This window comes from Lycium barbarum, chromosome 10, assembly GCF_019175385.1.
Source record: "Lycium barbarum isolate Lr01 chromosome 10, ASM1917538v2, whole genome shotgun sequence".
In the NCBI taxonomy this organism is placed as follows: domain Eukaryota; kingdom Viridiplantae; phylum Streptophyta; class Magnoliopsida; order Solanales; family Solanaceae; genus Lycium; species Lycium barbarum.
In genome coordinates, this window is record NC_083346.1 from 102,679,627 (window position 1) to 102,695,307 (window position 15,681).

Consider the following 15,681-nt stretch of genomic DNA (forward strand, 5'->3'; position numbering starts at 1 on the left):
TTCTCGCTCTCCATTAAAAATATAAATACAGCCCGAAGCATTAAACATTCCCGCCTTAGCATAATTCAAGAACCGCTATGATGTAGACATATTACTCTAATGCAAGTACTAGTGACTGCTTTCACGACTTGAATTTGTGACCTAGAGGCAGAAACGGATTTAGGATTTGAAGGTGTCGGGTGCTATAATTTTCTTCAATGTACATCTTGTTAGGAACGTGTTGGGTCGGGTCCATATCTTTTTAGTTTACTCGGGTCAACTTAATAGATCTTTTTTATTTGCAAATATAAAAATTACATCTCAAAAATCAAGAAACGAACATAATCAACATCTTAAACAAGGAATCACACCCATTAGTAACAAGGTAAAATCAACATTAAAAAATACACTTGCACAAGTAAAATAACATCTTCACCAAGAGGCTTGTATCTTTTATGTATATTAAAAAATGCACTTGCACAAGTAAAATAACATCTTCAATAAGGATTACACCAATCAAAATAAGAAAAATAATAGAAACTCTTCACTAGGTAATTACAGCTCATAAATAAATGTAGAATTAGATAAACTACAAGTTCTAAAAAATAAATCATAAATTTCTTGTTTTTTCTAAGCAATGCTTGTGAAATTTCCATCACAATTTAAGTAGTAAAGTGATTTAAATTGAATTTAACAATTATAGAATAACATAATTTTTTATAATACACTCCCTCCGTCCATTTTTTATTTTTCCACCATACTAAAAATATATGTCCACTTTTCCTTGTAAGTTGTATAGTTTGAAAACCCAAAACATAATTTACCATTTTATACCTATTTGATCCTTATTATTAAGTACTCCAACTCATTTTTCATTTTATTTATTGCTTATTAAGAGTGTCTCAAGTCAAATATAGACAAGTAAACATGGATAGAGGGAGTAATAAACAAAAGAAATTATTTAAAAAAAAAAATTGATCTTAATCCAAAATTCCCATTGAGACCCAAGTTTTTCGATTTAAATACTCACAGATTTGAGATTAAGAAAAATGCTTAATTTAAGGGATTTTGAAGTTTTTATTTGTGTGTTCTCGCTGGAGATCACAAATAAAATAATAGAATAGACGAAAGACAATATAAATAATAAAAAGATAAATAGAAAATTAGGAGAGCCGAAAAGGGAATTACTGGTACAAAGGAACTAAAAAGCACAAGAAAAACGGGAGTCGAAAATGTTCAAGATAGATTCAAACTTGTGTCTACCAGCCATGACACCTTAGTCTAATTTACGACTGGGGGTGACTGGATCAAATATTTAACCTAGCTTAAGCAAATTGCAACATAGATATATAAAAACTTTATCAATCTAGGGGTACCATGCCACCCCCCACCCTAAAGGGTGGATCCGCCCCTGCTTAGAGGTCACACAGAGACAACTTTATCGTTGCTCCATAGCTCTCCATTTAAATTATACTTTGCTAAATTCAATTTGCACTGTTAAGTGTCTCACATTGGTTGAGAAAGTGAAGCTAGTATCTCCTTATATAGATTGGGCAATCTTCACCTTTTTGCGTTGATTTTTGAGATTGAATTAAGCCTAAAACCCTTTTTTATTATGATATCAGAGTCAAACTCAAACACATTTCTATTCTTGGTGTATCAAAGTAGATATTATGTTGTCCACACATGCTAATATCTAGTCCCGGGCCTACGAGGGGTATTCATAGCCTGCTTGACAATGATTCCAAAAATTGCTTATCTAAAAAGTGTTTTTTGCCGGAAGTATTCTTCAAAAATAGTATTTTTGAAGAGTAGCAATTTTGTGTTTGACTAATCAATTCAGAAAACATTTTTAGAACATTAGAGTAACAATTTTGCTTGATCAAGTATTTTTGAAGAGTAGCAATTTTGTGTTTGACTAATCAATTCGAAAAATACTTTTACAATATTATAGTAACAATTTTGCTTGACCAAGGTTCCAAAAGTGTATTACGGAAAAATTATTCTTTTCAGCTTCTGAAAAAATCGTTTTTATTGTTATTTAAAAGAACCTTGTCTTCCCTAAAAGTTTGTCCAAACACACCTAACTTTCGAAAATAAGCACTTTGACTTCCTAGAAATTTGACCAAACAATATATATTCTTGGACAATCTCACCTTTTGTGCTATCTTTTGAGATGTAAGAAAATCTTGAACCATTTCCTGGCGCCATTTTGCATCATTCCCAGTAGTCTACTCAACCAGCTTAACATTCGTGTACGCAATAATCCAAACAAATAATTCCATTATCACTTCACTCCATCAAACACCATTTCTATTACTCAATCTTGATTTCTATTCAGATAAGATTATTTTACTCAATGCAATCACAGAGTCTTCTTCCTATTTCTTAACCTCTTTAAAGCCCCATCAACAATGATCCTCACAAGCTCAACTACTTCTCACACAATGTTAGTCACATCACACGACAATAGGCCTTCCCCAATGGTTCTCGTTCCTTCTTCATTTGATGATGATTCAAAAATCGAGACCATACCCTTTATTTTTCTTAATTTGTTGCAGTATCTTGGGTAATGTTTCTCTCTCTTTTTTTTTTTTTTTTACCCTTCCACTACAAAAAAAGAAAGAAAGAAGAAGTTAACTGGAATACGAACTTTGCGGCTAATATGTCGCTAAATGGCTCATAGCAAACATAGTTTTTTAATAATTTGTAGCTAAATAGAATTAGCGACGGATTTTGTTGTTTAGCTGTAGAATGTCTGCATCATTAATTCCTTTTGCTCTTATTTTCTTCTTGTGTTGTTCATTTGAATTTGTTTCTATGGGTGTGTGTGTTGGTTTGTTTTCTTGAACATGCTAAAAGCTTGAACTTTGTTTTTTATTTCTTTGTCTTCAATATTTTTTAGTTTTAGAGAACCTCTAATTTTCCATAAGAGAAATAATTTTGAGCATTAGGATGTAATGGGATTGAAAAGAGCGGAAAATATATAGAGAATTCATATAGCCGATTCCAACTAGTTTGGGAAATGAAGTTAATTGATTGACAGTTTTCGTAATGTGATTCACGTGTTTATTATCTTATCATCAAATGCAAGTTTAGGTTTTTCTCTGAAAGTAAGAAGTTGCATTAGGAGTAATGTCTTATGACTCTTTTCTAAATGTGCCCTAGAGTAATCATGGCCAAAAGTTCCTTATACCATTTCATTTAGGGGTGTCAAATTTGACCCAAAAGACGATGACCCGTCCAAAATTTTATGAGTTGGGCTCAAGATAATTTCATACTGGGCTGATTTTAGCCCAACCCAACATAACCCATTTTAAAGTGATCTTCAACTTAGCCCAATTCTAGCCCATTTTTAAGATTTACTTAAATTTGGATTTATTGCTTGAGATTTTTTTATTTTTTTATTTTTTTATGTATACACTTTTCTTGTATCATGTATCTTATAAGTTTGTGGTATGTTTAATATGAAGGGAAATATTTTTCACGAAAAATGTGTTTTTCTTGAAAATATTTACCACGGAAAAATGTTTTCCTCAAAAATATTTTTCACAAAAAATTCGCGAAAATAATTTTCAAGAAAAATATTTTTCTAGAAAATAGACCATTAAAAAAAAACTGGGTCAAGTTGGGCGGGTCATGACCCAACCCATTTTTAGCCCATTTCAGCCCAAGTAACTTTTGGGCCAATGTTAGCCCAACCCATTTATTACCTTAGCCCATTTTAATTGGGCCAATTTCAGCTCGACCCGCCCATTTGACACCCCTAATTTCATTCAATTGGCTCATGTAATCAGTCACAGAGTCACCTTGCTCAAGGGGGGTGTCAATTGACACCCCTTTGCTGGAAAATTGCACTGTGTAGATTGGTAATTTTTTTTTTATGTATACATACAATATGGTGAATCCCTCTTATTTTTTCGTGTGGTTTACTTCTATATATTTTGACTCTCTTCCTTAGTGAAAATCTTGGCTCCTCCACTGCATGTAATAGATGACGTTCACCAACTGTTGCCCTACGATTATTGCTTGGACTTTTTGTTTGGAGTGTTTTCCTTTGTTTCCTCAAGTGAGATGTTTCATTATTGTGATTGGAATATTGTTCTGATATTGTCCTCTAGGTGTAGAATGAACTGGCTGTCTGTAATTAGTTTAGCACAGTTAAGCTAAAGATGAACTTTGAACAAAAGCAGAAATCAAGAATTTCCTAGAGACATTTTTGCCCCAAATCTTGATTTTACTACCAAGAATATGGAAGGAAAATTCTGAATAAATTTTGTTCATCTATCTTTATTCAGGGTAGGCTACCGATGGATCACCATGTTTCTTGCTCTTGGATGTTATGCTTCCCTACTTATACCTGGTTTTATTCCAGGTCTGCATTAAAGACTATATATGTTGCTTTTTGAACACCTCAATTTACACATTTTGATGATATTACATGAACAAAATCATCTCTCAGGCATCACTGTTCTTTCAAATTTTCTTGTTCTTTTCTGTTCCAACCCGCCCGTTTTTCATATTTGGCCCGTCGGCCAAAGTGAACTACTGTCGCTAGCCAAAATATACAAAACATATACCTTGATTATGTATATTGTATGTATATTTCTGTATAAAATATGTATATTATATGAATAATTATACCTAATATACAAAACATGTACATTTTCCGGCTATTAGTTTTTTGGATGGTCCAAAAAGGTAATTATCCCATTTATGTTTATAGTATAATTTCAGTAATAAATCATGTCGAAGGCATGTCCTTCTTTGTTGCAGTTGGATGTCACTATTTTTCTTCTAGTCAAGTACTTAGAGATATTGCTTATGGTGATCAACCGAGAAATAGGTACACTATAACTCTCATTTTCTTTTATTGGCTGTCCACTGCTTGTATTTGTCTTCATGAATTTATAACTAGTGAATATCTCATGGTGCAGGCTTGATCTATACCTACTGAAAAATAAGAACGGGCCAAAGCCAGTTGTTGCATTTATAACAGGTGGAGCTTGGATCATTGGGTGCGTGTAAATCCATTTTCTTCGATAGTTGTCCTCCAATGAAACTACTAATTTAAGTTGCCATATCTAGAAAAAGATTCACCATTTCAAACACACACACACACACACAAAAAAAAAAAAAAAAAAAAAAATCCAGATAATAGTAAATATGTTGTTGTTGATCTGTTTTTTGTTAATTGTGGAAACTGTTGATTCTTCTTAGATCATTGACATAATAAACATTAGAAGCAGAAAACTTTTGCGATGAGTTTTTGTGACTCTTTTCTTCAGGACTATTATTCCTTCAGGTTACAATTTTGGAGAATATACATGCATAGAAAGTTTGCACTCTTTATGTCTCATATAGTTGAAATAGTTATCCACTTGTACTTTTTGTTTGAGTGACTGTTTCCTATGATATTTCTTCTTGGTTTTCCTTTTTCGTTTGGTTTACAGTAACAAAGCTTGGGGTTCTCTTCTAGGTCAACAGTTAACAGAAAGAGACATTATAGTGGCATGCATTGACTACAGGTGATCTCATGTTTCATATATTATACGAGAGGATATGTGCTTCACTTGCACTTCTATCCATCAACAAGTCATTGTCCTACCTCTTAAGTGTTCTAACTGCAAGGTGTTAACTGTTCTCAGAAATTTCCCTCAGGGAACTATCGGCTACATGGTTAAGGATGTTTCTCAAGGAATCTCTTTCGTGTGCAACAACATAGCTGAATATGGAGGTGATCCTAGAAGGTAGTCCAGTTCTCTTTCCACTTGCATTTTCTCATGAATAATTCACTTTTGTTGAATGTTTCTGCTTTCGTTCTGGTTGTAGAATTTACTTAATGGGACAATCAGCTGGTGCACATATCGCTGCTTGTGCTCTTTTTTTTTTTTTTGATTAAGCACCGGGTGTCCGGGTCTCTTTGAGCCCCGACTAATCCCGGGGGTGCACAGGCCCTCGGCAAGGAGTTTCCCGCAAGTGCACCACGGGTAATTCAGGGTTTTACCCCAGTCCGATGGCCCTCAGAAATTGTTTGCACCCAGTGGGTTTCGAACTTGAGACCTTGAAAGGGAGCACCCCAAGGCTCAAGCCAATTACCACCAGGAGCAAGCAATCAAGAAGGTTAGCGAGAACGAGAGAGATTCTTGGAGTGTCTCTCAAATAAAGGCTTATTTTGGTGTATCTGGCGGGTGAGCTCTTGTTCAATGTCCCCATTACTACAAGGCCCGAGTCCTGAACACTTCTTTGTTCAGTTCTTGTCAAAGATTGAACTTTTATGCCATTGATGTTGAACTAAGACATTGTGATGGATTCTAATAGATATTAGTTATGAATTTGTTTTTCTAGTATATATTTATTGTCTCCTTTTAAGCTCAAATATTTTTTTGTCGTTGGTTCAGACAAAACTAAGAAAATGGTTGTTGATATAGGCCTAGAAGTGTAATTTACTCAGGGGATTGCTGGCAAAACATTCGACGAAATGTGCTTTCTTATTTGTGCATATAGAATTGATAGAACTACTAATCTTTTTCAACATTTGTGGACAGGTATAATTGGTTTGACCTGGTTGATCACTTCCATAGTCGAGGTCTATACCGTTCAATTTTTCTAAGGTATATTTGCTGTCTTATGGTATTACATGTACTGCTATCATTCAACAGTTATGGCTTTTTTAAAACACTCTCCATTCAGAGACGAATCCAAAATTTAGATTCATATATTATACATATACATTTTAAATTTTTTGAGCAAATTAATATATACATAGTTCAAGCCGAAAGTAACTAATTGGTTCAGTTGAACCTGCTGGATTACTCTAAATCCGCCTCTGAATTGCTCTCATTACATACCAGTGACGTTTTCTCTTTGTACGTGTGCAGCATAATAGAAGGGGATCAAGGTCTAAAACAATATTCACCTGAAGTAATGGTACAAGATCCAACCATTAGGAATGCCGTTTCTCTCCTACCTCCTACTATCCTTTTTCACGGAACCGCAGATTATTCTATTCCTTGTCACTCCAGGTGTGAACCTCCACTGTATGCAAATTGAATTTCTCAGCAGAGTAGTATAACTGTTGTTTGCATGTACTATGAAATGAAGATCTGAATATTCTCTATGCAGACTGCTATTTGCTAACAAAGATTTTCTTATTCCAGCAAAAGTTATGCTAACACTCTTAGAGCCCTGGGCACCAAAGCTGAATGTATCTTATTAGAAGGAGAAACACATACAGATTTGTTTCTTCAGCTAAGTGACTTTTTCTTATTGAAGCCTCTTTTTGTTCCATCTCATGCACTAAAGTAGTAAAAAGACGTATAGATTTGGCCGCTTGGTCAAAATATTTACAGCCGCTAGCTAATATACATAAATTATAACTAAATATACACTGCTGCACACATATACATATACTATACATTGCTATTTTTTTGGATGACGGCTATACCGTGTAAAATCCCTAAAATTTAAATGTTTTCTTTCCTTGGTTTGTGGCCATTGTCAAGTATTTTTTTTATATGGTCCCATTCTATTCTACCATCTTCCTGTGAAATATATAGTTTCATTGAATGGAGCATAATTACAAGGAGCCAAAAAGTAGCAGATCAACTAGCTAAATATGGTAGGAGGATAAAGGAGTCCACTAGTATTTTACATTTTGTAGTTTTTTTAGAGATTTTGTAGGCAGACATACAGTGGTAGAGTCAAGATTTTAATCAAGAAGAGTTAAAATATAAAGAAATATATAAATAAGTGTCAAGGGGATTCAACATATAGTGTGTCTATATATAAAAAAAATTGACCAGTGTAATTTTTCGACGAAGGGATATCAATTTACTCTCCTTAGACAAGGGTAGCTCTGCCCCCGCGGACAGAACAAGTAGTAAATACTCAAGAAGCACCATGCTATGTACTAATGTTACTTATTTAATATATACAAGTATCACTCTTTTGTACCAAAATAAAAAGTTTCATCTGAATTTTGTGATAAAGGGATTTGCCTATGCTGTTGTAAATCTTGTTTTATAGTTGCAGCAGTTAATCTTATCTTTGGGATGGTTACCTTTTTGGACCTCTCTAAAAAATAATAGCCTGCAAACGTATACTAAGTAAAAATATACATACTGTATAAAAAATATACAAATCATATACATAATCAGTGTATATGTTATGTATATTTTGGCTAGCGCCATAATTAATTTTGGCCAACGGGTCAAAAATGAAAAAAGACCTTAATCTTTCTTATTGCGACTTTTCCTTCTGTAGGATCCAATGAGAGGCGGTATAGATGATATGTTAGAAGATATAATTTCAACAATTCACGGTGAAGATTCTGAAACCATCAAAACAAATGCACCCCCAAGGAAACACCTTGTGCCTGAATTCATCTTGAAGTTGGCTTGTACTGTGAGTCCTTTTTAGTTATAATTGCCTTATCATTTTTTGTATACTAGATGGATAATTCCTCTCTTTAGTTCATTGTAACATGCAATAAGAAGAACAAGAGCAAGTGAGCTACTGTTACCTTTGAAGTAGTTATTGTTTCTATATTTCATCAGTTTAGAGTGGATGATTTGATTAATATATAATTTCATATTCTTTACAGGTGTGACGATATTTATGGGTGCAACGAGATTTTTAGAGGATATGAGCAACATATCTACTAAGTTACTAGATTAATTTTCTAAGTGCTTAGCTTAATCACTTCTATCTAATGCGAGACAATTCATCATCCTCAGGAAACAGCTTTCACAGTCTTGTAAATACAACGTTTGGTGTAAGAAAACTTCATGACCTAAACAAGTCTGCCGACCAATGTGTATATATAGCAGGTAATTAAAGAAGTGCTTTTAATTTGTTAGTAGGCGTTTGGCCATAGAAACGAAAAAACTTTTTCGCTATTTCTTGGAATGTTGGAGTTGGAGTTGTGTTTGGCCATAGTTTTTGCAAATAGTATTTTTTTGTTGAAATGTACTTGTTTTGATTGTGAAAGGTGAAAAACTTTCTAGTTTTTCAAATTCCAAATACAACTTGAAGTTGTAGTTGGAATTTTCATGGCCAAACACTAATTTTTGAAAAAAGTGAAAAAAAATTCCGGAAAAAAGTGAATAATTCTTATGGCCAAACGGGTCCCAATAGGTACTCCTGCCGGTCACTTTTACTTGTCACGTTTCGCATCTCAAGAGTCAATTTGACTAATCTTTGGAGCTAAATTGGATTAGATTAATTTAATATTTTAAAATTAAAATTTAGATGTTCGAAAACTATACAAAAAACTATAAGTTAGAATTCATCTCATATTAATATGATGAAGAAATACATCTTAAAATGTTGGTCAAAGTCCATATAGTTTGACTCTCGAGAAGCGAAACATGATAAGTAAAAGTGAACGGAGGGAGTACTCTCATTGCCTCAAATTATGTGATACCATGCATATTTCAATAGTCAAACTTTTTAATTTTGACCATGAATTCGGACATGAAATTTCAAATTTTTTAAAATAAAATAACTATGTAAAGTATTATAGGCCACAATAATTAACCATTCGAAATATTTTAAAGGCATGCATATGATAAAATTACTGTAAAAAAATTGATTCGCAAAACCCTAATGGGACATGTCACGTAAATTGAGATGGATTGAATACCTGAACTTGTTAGAGAAGGAAGGAATTGCTATTTGAGAGTCTTTAGAGTGCGCTTCTTGTTATAATTTAATGAGTGCTCAAAGGATTCAATTTTACAAACACGAGTAGGAGATTATTTCATTAAGAGGAAACCAAAGAGAAGAAAATACAAGCCAGTACTAATTATATTACATCACTCAGATTTAAATAGCAGCCATGCATTTTATGCTTAGTAAGGTGCCATATATTCTTCATCATACTATCCTAATTACTCTTCCTTCTTCTCAGACGCGGATCTAGGAATTTGAGATTCCGGGTGTCACACTATTTTGGGCTTCGATTCTGGTTATTCAGCTTTCTAATTTAATAGACTGACCAATTATCACACTATTTTGGCCTTTGACTTGATTTTTTTTGAGCTTCGGTTCGGGTTATTCATCTTAGCTACAAGTATTTCTATTGTTACAATTTTTAACTCGTGGAAAGGCAGAAGCGTCGTCTTTCTCGACGCGTTCCATAGCCCAGTTCCGTAAACAAGGGAATGACCCAATGCATTAGTTGACTAAAAACGAGTTGGGGAGCGTAGCAACTTCCGTCCGTTTATATAGACAAACCGATTGTCACACTATTTTGGATTTCAACTTGATTTATTTTTTCTACTGCCGCACTTTGGGTTATTCATCTTTTCGATTTATATAGACATCGATTAAACGAAATAATTTAATAATTATGATAATTTTAAACAAAGCATAAAAATTCAATAGTATTACTAATATCAACAAAAATATATTATTCATTTATAATTGAGAGTTATGTTTTGAAGCTATCAGCTAACTCAAGACTAATCAACTAGAACTAGAACTCAACTTAGATGCACATTTAGATATCAAAATAAAAAAAATTAATGAACACTATTAACTAAAGAGAAGCAAGGATATATAAAATTTTAAAAAGTCAATGTGACTCATTAGGAAAACAAAAAAAAACCAGCAGCAAGTAAATAAAAAGAAAAGAAGAAACAAGGAAAATAAAGTAAAGAAGAAGCAAAATAGAAAAAGAAAATAAGAAAAAAGGAGAACGAATCTTCTGTAAGCTTCTTAGAAAAGAGAAGTCTTTATTAAAAGAATTGGTGCAAGTTGGACTCGATCCCCGGTGTTGTGGGCACAACTTTCGACCCTTCACCAGTGGCACCAAACAATCATTTGTTAGTCAAGGTGCCATTTACATATTTATACTATTTCCCATATATACTCACATATATATATATACAAGGTTTTGCTCGAGGTGTGCGGGCGACGTGGCATCCCCACCTGCCTTACTAGATCCGCCCCCGCTTCTTCTTACTTCTTTGCAGCTGACTTGCTACCTGATGCCTAAAAGAACAGAAGTAATAATCAGATTATTTACAGGAAACAATAATATCCAAAAATATAATTATAATTTTTTTGATAATATTAAATGATAACCCCGGTAACTGTTCACAAGAAGTAAGACTACATATACTTTGTCCATCCCAATAAATGTGGTACATTTGACTGGACATAGACTTGAAGAAAGAAACGGAAGGCTTTTGAGACTAAGACTTAACATTTGTGTGGCTATGAATCATCTTGTCAGGGTTAAAATGGTAAGTTTAACTTATTTCAAAACATAAACACGTGACATTCTTTTCGAACAAACTAAAAATAAAAGTATGCTGCATAATTGGGAAGAAAGAGTAACATGTAAAATAAGGCAGGTTAATTACCCGTTATAACACGTTAAAATAAATTGATTGTCTAAAAATTATTTACACTATCTGCATATAAAAAAAAAGGACAGCTCCGTCCACAAAAAATCTTGCATTAGCAGGATAGGGGGAAGGGCTGCACCCCAGCCTACCCTAATGCAAGCATTAGCGGTTGCTTCCACAGCCGAACCCATGACCTATAGATCACACGGAGACAACTTTACGGTTGCTCTAAGACCTCCCTATACACTTTCAACATATATATATATATATATATATATATATATATATATATATATATATATATATATATATATATATATTGAACCCAAAAAATTAAATATGTTGATAATTAACCTTCTTCTTAGGCTGACTAGGCTTTTTCATTGCGGACTTGGAAGAAGCAGTAGCCTTGGCAGATGCTTTCTTGGCTGCAGGGGCAGATGGTTGAGTACCAACTGGTTTCTCAGCTCTCAGTGATGCCATTTCTCTCTCTATTTCAATTGAGAAGAACAAGATTTTTTTTTTTTTGCTCTGAGTTTCCAGTTGCTTCAAAGCACTCATATTTGTAGTGTCGTTTCAAACAAGTGGCACGGGAACAACATGAATTAGTAAGAAAATATCATCCTGTGAAATGGGAATAATAATATCATGAATATGTCAGAAGCCCAATTTGAGAATTTCAGCATCAGATGCTTAGATACAAGGCATATATTTTCACCATTCACCAACATGAGTTGTGTTGGAGTGGTATGTATTCCTTCATCTTTAACTAGAAATTCCTGATTCAAGCTCTAGGTATGAAATCGCCTTTGTTAGGAACCATTTTACCCTGCAATGTGGGGCTTCCCGATGTGAATTCAGATTTAATTGGACCCTAATATGAATACCAGACACTGGAATGAGAAATAATAAAAAAGAAAGACATATAATTTTCTTCATTTTTCATTATTTATGGACAAATACTAAAGAATCAATGTTGTTCTTTTGGATATGTTGGTATGAAATTCGAGGTATAATATACACTTCTGTCGCTAAGCAATTGGAAGCTAGTGGGACTTAGAAAAATTCTTTGTTCAGTTTCAAGTAGTAGGAGTATTTGGAATATGAGAAACAATAAAAAAGAAAGACATATAATTTTCTTCATTTTTCATTATTTATGGACAAATGCTAAAGAATCAATGTTGTTCTTTTGGATATGTTGGTATGAAATTCGAGGTATAATATACACTTCTGTCGCTAAGCAATTGGAAGCTAGTGGGACTTAGAAAAATTCTTTGTTCAGTTTCAAGTAGTACGAGTATTTGGAATATATCAGTTGGCAAACAGATGCTATTTAATTTACTCTCATTGGTATAATCCTTGACTATATATAGTATGAAATTACCTAAGCCATGCAAGTTGGCAAAACATCTTGACCGATAGCTATTCATTTAAGTTTCCTGGTCACCTTACTAGATTTTTGACGAGAGGTTATTAAAATGTTGATTCAAGTCTAATATTGGAGCCCAAGACTTTTGTAACCCCAAAATAATTTTTTGGAACCAAAATAACCCATTAAAAAAAAAAAAAAAAAACCTAAATAGGCTTCACGCACAGATTATGTGCGAAAAAGGATCAAAGTGTAGTTTTTACACTAAAGTTCTTTTACGCACATAATCTGTGCGTAAAAGAGGCAAATATATCGGGCCAGTCGTCTTCCCCACTGGTCCCCCCAAATTCGAAAAAAAAAAAAAATCGAAAATCAGCCATTAAAGGTCCCTTTCCGAGGTCCCACGCGATAAAAAAACATCGTTTTCTTGTTGATTTCCAATCCAAAAGTGGTATATTGAAGTCTAGGAATAAGTTTCTTCGCAATAAAGCGGCGTATAATTCAATTCAAAAACTCAAAATCAAAGCTTCAATCTAGGTATTTTCACTACGATTTTTCTATTACATTATTAACCTAAGCATTATTATGTGGACGAAAAAAATACTTTTACGCACTTTTTTTGTGCGTAAAAGGGCTGTTTTCAGCCCATTTTCCCTTTTTTTTTTTCTTCATTTGTTGTTAATTGTTAATTTATTAACCTAAGCATTACTATTGTGTGAATATGGACAAAAAAATAAATTTTACGCACTTTTTTTGTGCACAAATGGGCTGTTTTCAGCCCGTTTATTTATTTATTTATTTGTTTAGCTGTTGTTAATTTGTTAATTGTTTATTAGTTACTTATTTAATATTTGGTAATTGTTAGATTAGTTATTTCAATTGTTAGACTAGCTAATTATTTATTTAGTTTTTGTTAAGCCAATTGTTTACTTGTTAATAATTTGTTAATTATTTGATTAGTTAGTTTCTCGCTTTATTTAATAATTATATGCTAATTAATTTTTTATTATTTGATTAGTTAGTTAATTGTTTATTTATTTATTTGCTAATTAGAAATTGAAAATCCTTAGTTTAGGATTCAATCCTTTGTATAATTTCTCGGTAAAAGATTACATAACTAATACTACGTATTAGAGATTAATTAAAAAAATAATGATTAATTTAAAATGCGTAAAAAATATACCACTTTAATCCTTACTTCATTTATTAATGATTAATTTAAAATGCCTAAAATAGATAGGACACCATCATGGAGCCGGGACCCTTCGACAACAGAGAGGTACTTTATCTACAACATGAGCATAGGTCCCAGTATGTATGGGATGCACCGATATCCTCTAGTAGAGTGGTCCGTACCCGTTTGGGGGAGTCAGCATGGGATATTCTAGAGGTTGTTCCCCCACATCCCCGTGTCAGAGATATACTACGTTGGGGTGGTATCTACCGGTGCATCGAGGTTGGTCGGCTAGTACACGATAGGGCTCTAGTGGCAGCTATGATTGAGCGCTGGCGACCGGAGACCCATACATTTCATCTCCGCATTGGCAAGGCTACCATCACCCTGCAGGATGTCGGGGTGATTTATCATCTACAGATTGATGGACAGGCATTGTATAGAGTGGAGCCTCCGGAACATGCTCGCTTATATCTTCTCATCATATTCGGGTGCGGATATGAGCATTAGCTATCTGCTCTTTATGGAGGACCTACAACAGCTGGGACGTTATAGTTGGGGCATCGCTGTCCTGGCTTACATGTACAGAGGATTTGATCGAGCCTCTATGGGCGAGAGGGTTGAGGTCGCTGCATTTAACTCTCTTCTTCAGGTAATATATTTAAGCGTGTATAGATAAAACACTAAATATATTTTTTCGAAATGACGACTGATAAATAATTTTTTTGATGACTATGACAGATATGGGTATGGACTAGGTTGAGACCTTTTCAGCCCATAGCTGCTCACCCTCCAAATGACTATGTTGCTGAGGATATTCCATAAGCGCGGAGATGGTCGCGAGGCCATACCAGAGGTGTGGAGACGCACCATGTCATTCTCCCGTTTAGGGATCAGTTAGACCGCATGACGACCCCCGAGGTAAGTTTTTTTGATTTAGCATTAGTTTGTTATTTTTGTTAGTCTTTTATTGTTAACTAGTTGAATTCCTCTTATAGGATTTCATATGGACGCCGTATGATAAGATTTTGGGTCAGCTGCCGGCGTTTTGTAGGGCTGGTGAGCACATGTGGACTGCACGGTGTCCATTGATCCATATGGACATCGTTGAGCATCACACACCCGACCGTGTATTACGGCAGTTTGGGCATGTGCAGAACATACGTGCGGCTACACATTGGGAGCCCTACCACTACACCAGGGACGAGCATTCGATCAACAGTGTGGCATGGCGGGCGCGTATGCACCAGGAAGTCAATACATGGAATGAGAGGATGACGACTCTAGCGGCGGTCGGACATGACACTCCGGTCCATGAGTACATGACTTGGTACATGCATATCACTCGCTCCTTGGTTGCCAACCCCTCGACGTCGCGTCCTGATGGCCGAGGATATGCATCACTCTCAGGAGCGTACGAGGCGCTGGTAAGTTTATTCAATCGTCGTCTTATTATGTATTACTTTATGAATTTATTCAATTCTTAAAATTTTCAAATATATGCAGCTACGGATTACTCTGATGATACGCCATGAGAACATTCCCCTTACGGAGTCCACCGACCCCGGGATAGCAACATATGCGGCACGGATAGTTCATCTTATTGACACTGGTATGACACAGGCACAGGAGTGGCATCGTGTCGATGAGGATGTACCAGAGGGTGTTCCTGAGGGTGGTAGGGCTGATAGAGGTGGGCGGGCTGGCGGAGGTGGTCGGGCTGGCAGAGGTGGTCGGGCTGGCAGAGGTCTAGTAGATGAGCCTGACGATATGTCCCGTCAGGCTCCGTCGGCTACAGATAC

The 15,681-nt window shown here is 34.8% G+C and overlaps 1 protein-coding gene across 4 annotated transcripts; it reads left to right on the forward strand.

The window, feature by feature from the left end:
* Window positions 1-2,135: 2,135 nt before the first annotated feature.
* On the forward strand, window positions 2,136-10,436 carry LOC132615452 (probable isoprenylcysteine alpha-carbonyl methylesterase ICMEL1). Of its 4 annotated transcripts, XM_060330061.1 has the most exons (11): window positions 2,137-2,548; window positions 4,278-4,354; window positions 4,756-4,825; window positions 4,917-4,997; window positions 5,433-5,507; window positions 5,628-5,729; window positions 6,528-6,593; window positions 6,861-7,004; window positions 7,140-8,385; window positions 8,585-8,810; window positions 9,893-10,436. In XM_060330061.1, the coding sequence occupies exons 1-9, from the start codon at window positions 2,394-2,396 to the stop codon at window positions 7,285-7,287; spliced, it is 918 nt and encodes a 305-aa protein (XP_060186044.1). In that variant the 5' UTR covers window positions 2,137-2,393; the 3' UTR covers window positions 7,288-8,385; window positions 8,585-8,810; window positions 9,893-10,436. The 4 variants fall into 4 exon arrangements, with proteins under 4 accessions (XP_060186045.1, XP_060186044.1, XP_060186043.1 ...); XM_060330062.1 differs by lacking the exon at window positions 9,893-10,436 and having other exon boundaries at window positions 2,136-2,548; window positions 8,245-8,385; window positions 8,585-9,185; XM_060330060.1 differs by lacking the exon at window positions 9,893-10,436 and having other exon boundaries at window positions 8,585-9,185.
* Window positions 10,437-15,681: the final 5,245 nt, after the last annotated feature.

Excerpts from the sequence above, each read along its gene's own strand:
- LOC132615452 (XM_060330061.1), top strand. The coding sequence starts at position 2,394 with ATGATCCTCACAAGCTCAACTACTTCTCACACAATGTTAGTCACATCA. Across the intron at positions 4,998-5,432 it reads GGTGGAGCTTGGATCATTGG|TAACAAAGCTTGGGGTTCTC; the intron begins GTGCGTGTAAAT and ends TTTGGTTTACAG. Across the intron at positions 7,005-7,139 it reads TCTATTCCTTGTCACTCCAG|CAAAAGTTATGCTAACACTC; the intron begins GTGTGAACCTCC and ends TTCTTATTCCAG.